At 38.2% G+C, this 6,339-nt stretch overlaps 1 protein-coding gene across 1 annotated transcript; it reads right to left on the bottom strand.

Moving 5' to 3' along the window:
- Nucleotides 1–2,439: 2,439 nt before the first annotated feature.
- Nucleotides 2,440–6,339, bottom strand: plaua (plasminogen activator, urokinase a). The gene is made up of 11 exons (XM_086258114.1): nucleotides 5,766–6,339; nucleotides 5,039–5,132; nucleotides 4,918–4,951; nucleotides 4,682–4,820; nucleotides 4,510–4,592; nucleotides 4,366–4,410; nucleotides 4,093–4,273; nucleotides 3,830–3,975; nucleotides 3,591–3,731; nucleotides 3,363–3,511; nucleotides 2,440–2,955 (listed from the first exon to the last, which is right to left on the bottom strand). The coding sequence occupies exons 2-11, from the start codon at nucleotides 5,087–5,089 to the stop codon at nucleotides 2,761–2,763; spliced, it is 1,164 nt and encodes a 387-aa protein (XP_086114240.1). The 5' UTR covers nucleotides 5,090–5,132; nucleotides 5,766–6,339; the 3' UTR covers nucleotides 2,440–2,760.

Below are 6,339 nucleotides of genomic sequence, written 5' to 3'. Positions count from 1 at the left end.
AAATGACACAATGACCAACTGGATGTTGTGGTTGTTCACAGCAACACTGTGTATTCTGATGCTTTCATTGCACTTAATCTGCGTATCATGGCTGGAGCAGTGATGCTTAGTGCTCCCTTCAAATATTTCTTTTTGAGTGATTGTTGTTGTGGTATGTGGTCATATTGTGAGTCATGCTGTATGTCTGAGAAGATATGAGGTTTGGCCACTGTGCAGCAGAACCATGTTTAGTAGCACTGCCTGCACTTGCACATAAGCCACAGTTTCTTACTATACCACTACAACATGCAGTGCTGTGCAAATGTCTTTAGTCACCCTTGATCTAATCAGATGCTTTTCAGATAGTGTTACATGGTAATGCATGGTACTTTTCTATGTTCTGTATTCCATCACTTTTGAAAAGATTTCCAGTGAAAGATTTCCAAACCCTGACGTTTTCTCTGCTGTGGTTTACAGTAGACATGCACTGCTGTGCTTTCTCCTGACCTGCTCCATACATGTTAACAACAATTTTAACCAAAAATGTAAAATTTGGATCCATCACACCTGTTTGAACTGCGTCTTGTGTAATTTGGCATACCTCAGCCTTTTCTCCCCCATTCCCTTCATTAAGAATGGCTTCTTGACAACCACCCATCCACTGAGACCATTTCTGATAAGGCTTTAGTGAAAAGTAGATGGATCACCTGAAGGCCCAGTTGTATTTTTCACATCTGGTGTCAGGGATTTGCTGGATTTTTTGCTATTTCTTAAAGATGCAACTTTCAGATATCGTTCATTTGCTGTAGATGTTATTTTAGGCCTGCTACTTCTTTTGTCTTCCACTTGACCAGTTTCCTCAATTATATTTAAGGACACAAATCACATTGTGCTGGTGTATGACACGTTTTCAACTAATAGCTCTTGGTGAATCACCGTGTTGGTGCAAAAAATATAATTTTATGCCTGTTATAATAAGAATAAATGGTTTGTTTTTGCAACAGGCTGATTGTAACAAAGTCACTAAAGATACAGTTTAAAATTTCTTTGCTAAACTGTTTGTTATGTGTAGGGAAAACACTGGTTAATCCTTTTAATTAGATGTTTTTTTATACTTGAATGATTCATAGGTCAGTGTTAAGTGGCTTAATAAGCAAAGAAAAAGATTCTTCTCTTTTTTTTTTCTTTTTTTTCTTTTTTTTCTTCTCTGAAAGTTGTCAGGTAGAAGAAGTCGGCTGAAAATAAATACAAAAGTCAGACAGTCAGAGAAAACCTTGGAAAAGACTTTCAACTATTGCTCAAGACCACTTGGAAGCAATAAACAGTGGTGATGATTGCATGCAATAGTTCAGTATATATGTTTTCCTTTGCAACAAGATGAGTTGAGGATTTAGCATAATGACTTTGAAGATCTCCTGAGTTCACTTTCACTGAGAACTGTCAACAGCTTGACATTTGTTGTTTTTATAGAAATGCTTCGATTAATAATTGATTAGGTTCCTTGAATTTTATTTGCGGTCTACACATTCGTAAGGATGAATGTTCTTATTTAGTAATCCCCTGACATTTTATCCAGCACCATCACATGATGACATTTCCTGGTTTAAATTACCAAATGTCACATACTTAATTGTGTCCAAGTGTAAAAGATAAAAATTGTTAATCTGTTGACGTGCGAATCGAGCTCAAGACTTTTGTTTCTTATTAACCATTCATGCATTATCTTTTTTTAAAATTGTTTGTATTCAAATGCATTTTTAGCCTTTGCCTAAATAATAAATTGGGGCTAGAAACACAGATTCAAGTCCAGACAGTTAATCTGTGTTACAGGTACAGCAGGATAATGAGATAAGGTAAGGAAGTTTTAGCAGATGCAGTCACAGAGTATGCCTCTGCAAGCGCCAGGTTTCTAAAAGTCTGGAAAACCACAGCTATGGAGGGTATGGGAAACAAGTGAGCAGGAAGAGCAGGAGTGGTTGAAGTTATAGTACAGGGCATGTGGGAGTGGTTGGATGTCAATCTACAGCAGACTGCTGTAGACAAAGAATGCTTTATCTGTGACAGAAGACAAATGCAAAGCAGTTTATCTAGTCTGGTGTCTTGTTTTGACCCCTGTTGTGTTTCTAGTCTATTGAGTTCTGTCTCCAAACTGCTACACAGCACACAGATCAGATATGAAACAGATCAGACGTCACTATTGTTTGCTCTAAAATACTTTTGTGATCTTTATTTTGAGGCTAAAAAAAGAAAATTTCACACAACAGTGCCCTCTGGTGTTTGACTTTGGGACTCTTTAGCTTAGTCTGATTCAGCTACTCGGGTGGAATTCTTTATTTCTGTATAACAGGAAAACAAGTGGCCTTGCCATTTGTTATACATGTAACCCAGGGATAAAAGAGACAGTAAAAATGAGTTGATAAATAAGCTTTTATTATATATATATTTTCATCAACAGCAGGACCAGCCTTTTATATGAAATTAAATTATTTGACATAAATATGTTTCCTAATTGCTTATTTTAAAAGTCAATAATAAATATGCAGAATACCTGAAAAATGCACAAGTAATAAAAATATATAATGCAACCAACAATTAAAGCAGTTTTTAAAATACTCTTTTTAAATATTTACATTAAATCGTTTCAGTGCAAAAACATGTTCACAGTAAGCGATGGTAGCTGCTCTCAGAACAAAACCTGCAACATCTGCACTTGCTTGCATGTGCAAAAAGCCTGCTGCCTTTAGGGAACACTTAATAAATAAATACGATTCTGGGACAGTTTCATTTCAGGGGATACATCAGTCCTTTTGCGTATTTGATGAGTCCTGTTTTTCCTGCGATCCATGTGTTGTAGTTGGTGACCTTTGTGTAGACACCTGGTTTATTTTTCAAGGCACAGCCCTCACCCCAGCTCACCACGCCGAACAGAAACATCCGACCTGATGCTCCACACACCAAAGGACCGCCAGAGTCTCCCTGCGGAAAAGGGCAAAACAGCCAGGTGTTAACTAAAATTTCCAGGTTTATCATTATTTTGTTTCCTGATTCACTTTTTCCCTGACAAACAAATATTTTCATGTGAAAACTGTGAAAATATACTCAGAAGGTAACCCTTGACATGTCTTGAGGTTGACAACTAGCAACAAATTTTAACCTAAAGGTAACTCATCTGACATTATGCTATTCAGCACTTTTCAATGTTAGCAAGTTTCTTCAAGAAGAGGAAGAAATACTCTTCAGATCCGCTTTAAAGCTGTCAAAGGTTATGATGCATGCTGCAATTCAAGTTACCACTTCTTCTAACTCACTTCTCTTTTGATGTATATTTTAAAGCCAGCTCAAATGTCTTGTTTCCCATGGCATACCCTGCGCCCTGTCCTTACCTTGCAGGCATCAGTGCTCCAGTCAGGGCTTGCAGCACAGAACATGTTTTCAGTGATGCGTTTTCCGTAGTGCACTTCTTTGCTACAGTCAGCGTTGGACATCAGTTTTACCTCAGCCTTTTTCAGATACTGTGAGAACTGGAATGAGCCTGCAACAAAGTGTCAAATGTGAGAAAAGGTTGAGAGAGCAGAGCTCAGTCTAAAGGATGGAGGTCCTGTACTACTAACCTGCACGCTCCTTCCCAAATCCTGCGATGGTGCAGGTAAATCCAGGAGGTAGCTCAGTGTGAAATGGAGGAAGGCAAGCTATGCGTACAGAAGCTGATTTAGCTGCACGTCCTCCATCTCTGCTTTTGAGCTTAATCAGAGCTGAAATGTAAAAATAAAAACACCCGTAAGTTCTGTGCTCAGAGCAGTTCTTTGTATGTGTATATGCACAGTTTAGTCACAACAGAGTTTGTGCTCACCTATGTCGTTATTATAGGTAATATCATTATATCCTTCATGCATGATGAGTCTTTCCACAGCAAACTTCTGCTCACTACTGGCATTCGTTTCATTAATGGCACTCTTTCCCAGGTATATGGACAGATGTGTGAGTTTGGTATTCTCACTGAACAAAAACCAAACACACAAATGTGTAAACATGTCACACACCAACATGAATGATTTTGAAATTACAGTGCGATGACTTCATTGGAGGAAATAACACGGTGCTTTGTTTTCTCACCCATCAGAGAAGCAGTGAGCTGCAGTGAGAATCCAGCTTGGTGAAATGAGAGTGCCACCACAGAGGAAGCCATAGCGCTTATGAAAAATGGCAGCAACCCATGGCTGCGACTCTATAGGTGTGAAAGAGCCTCCTACAATTTTATGAATCCTCCTCTCAGATGTCTCTCCACATGTTTTCTCTGGAAGGACACATGGGATAAGTCAGCGGGAGCTAATAAAGAGAATCATACCTTGTGATTTAGGAAAAACTGGATTTAAACAACAAAATTACCTGTATCTACAGGTAGTTGAGGAGGCGTCTGTAGTGGTGCAAAACCTTTGTTGGAATAGAAAACAGAAAGCATTAGAAAAATTCAAACCAATCTTCAATAAAATATAGCAAATAGAAAAAGTAAATCACCAATATGAGACTTACATGTGGGAATATCACAGTATTCTTTCACAGTCCTTCTTTCTCTTGTGACAAAGCACCATGGCATGTCAGAATTGTCAGGATTCCTAATGTTCAAGTACAATCATATTAAACATGGGTTACCTGTTGTCAGACATACAGTATAAAAACATCACATTGGTAGCCCAAAGCATACCTGCAGTAACGATGTCTGCCAAGTCCATTTACATTTTTCCATTGAGGTTTAACCCTGTTCCAGTAGAGACACGCGCGACCGGTGGATGACTTGTCAATATTTCCTCTGTATTCACTCCCATCTCCAGACAGACACCGTTCTGCAGATCACAGCACAAAGAGGGGTGAGAACATTTAATGCATGCTGTCAAAGTATAAACCTTAAGAACTTTACCTAAACCCACTGAAATGACTTACGTCTTGCTTGTTTGGATGATCTTTGTGAAAAAGCCTGAAAGAAGCATAGAGAAACTTAGTCATACTGAAAAATTAAAAACCTTCTGACCTCCATCAGAATAGCTCTTAAACCACCTCTTACCACATCCACGCTGACCGCTGCAAGGATGGCAACGAGGACAAAGAGATTCATCTTCACTTCTTGTTTTGCTTCTGTTTTTTGGGGATATTTTTGTCTGTGAATTTACAGAAAAGGAACACAACAATCGTGGGTAAATGGAAGGAAACTTGCTGTCCCCTTATATGGTGCTTATCGTTCAACACATGACGGAGACGTGTGACCGCTACGAAACCGTGTGCTTTCTTGCTCCGGTTTTTAAATGTGAAGAGTGACGAAATGTTTAATGTCATGCCAAACCAGTTCAATATTCAACATACAAACACAAGGAAAACACCTCATGTTCTTTCGCCATGCCACTGACATAGATATTAACTTCCTGACGAAACGCTGCATTCTTAAGGTTTTAATGTGAGAGCGACAGATAGAGGATGTCCATCGTGTGCAGACTTTAAACAATCTAGCACTACAAACAGCACAATATCTACGCTGATTAACAGTAAAGTCTGCGCACAACCTTATATCACATTATTATTGCAATGTGTGCAGTTCAAACTATGAATTTCTAGATATTCTAAGAACACAATGTCAATTTGATAATGACATAAGAAAATAATTGTGTGGTTAACTTTCAGTGCGCTGTGTTTGACATCAAACAGCTTCATATCTAAGAAATCATGTTCATTCTTAAATATAACTAAAACAGCTGACTGTCTAAAAGTCTAAGACACTTTGCAAGAGAAGTGTTTACCTTTAATTCCAGACTTTCAGTGCCAATGAAGACTATTATTTCTTCCAGTTGACTCTCCTCTCTGTATCTTCTGATATGCACTTGCACTGTTTACGTACTCAGGCTCACACTGATGGTTGTTCTGGTGTTTCTGCTGTGACTCTGCTTGTGTTTCCTCCCTTTTAAATTACCGTGATTGCAAGTGGGAGGGAATTTGTCATGTCCTGTGACACACATCCAGTGAACAGCCCCTTCCTCTTAAGAAAAATAAAAAAATATATATCCAAAATTGGTCATGTGTACACTGAAACATGTGATTGAAGAATTGCTGTCCAGAATTTGTGGACAGAGTCGGTTACAAAAAACAAAACAACAACAAAAAAAACGTAAAATAAGACCACAAAAAAGAAAAAAAATGTAATAATAAGTTTAATAAATTGCAAAATGTAAGAATAAGTCTCTAATCTGTACAGCATTTTTCATAATCTTTTCGTGTACATGGAGCTTACATGAAAGTTCTGAAAATCTGACAATGGTTGCTTAATATCGTCTGTACTGCTTTCATGACATTACAGTGACTGTGCTCAGAGATTAG

Source organism: Aulonocara sp. 'chitande type north' Nkhata Bay, linkage group LG13 (assembly GCF_057382095.1).
Source record: "Aulonocara sp. 'chitande type north' Nkhata Bay isolate Kocher_YH1m ecotype deep benthic linkage group LG13, A_spYH_male_GT1.1, whole genome shotgun sequence".
Lineage (NCBI taxonomy): Eukaryota > Metazoa > Chordata > Actinopteri > Cichliformes > Cichlidae > Aulonocara > Aulonocara sp. 'chitande type north' Nkhata Bay.
This window is presented reverse-complemented; position numbering and strand designations above follow the sequence as displayed.

Excerpts from the sequence above, each read along its gene's own strand:
- plaua (XM_086258114.1), bottom strand. The coding sequence starts at position 5,089 with ATGAATCTCTTTGTCCTCGTTGCCATCCTTGCAGCGGTCAGCGTGGAT. Across the intron at positions 4,952-5,038 it reads CAGCGGTCAGCGTGGATGTG|GCTTTTTCACAAAGATCATC; the intron begins GTAAGAGGTGGT and ends TGCTTCTTTCAG. Across the intron at positions 2,956-3,362 it reads GGAGCACTGATGCCTGCAAG|GGAGACTCTGGCGGTCCTTT; the intron begins GTAAGGACAGGG and ends CCTTTTCCGCAG.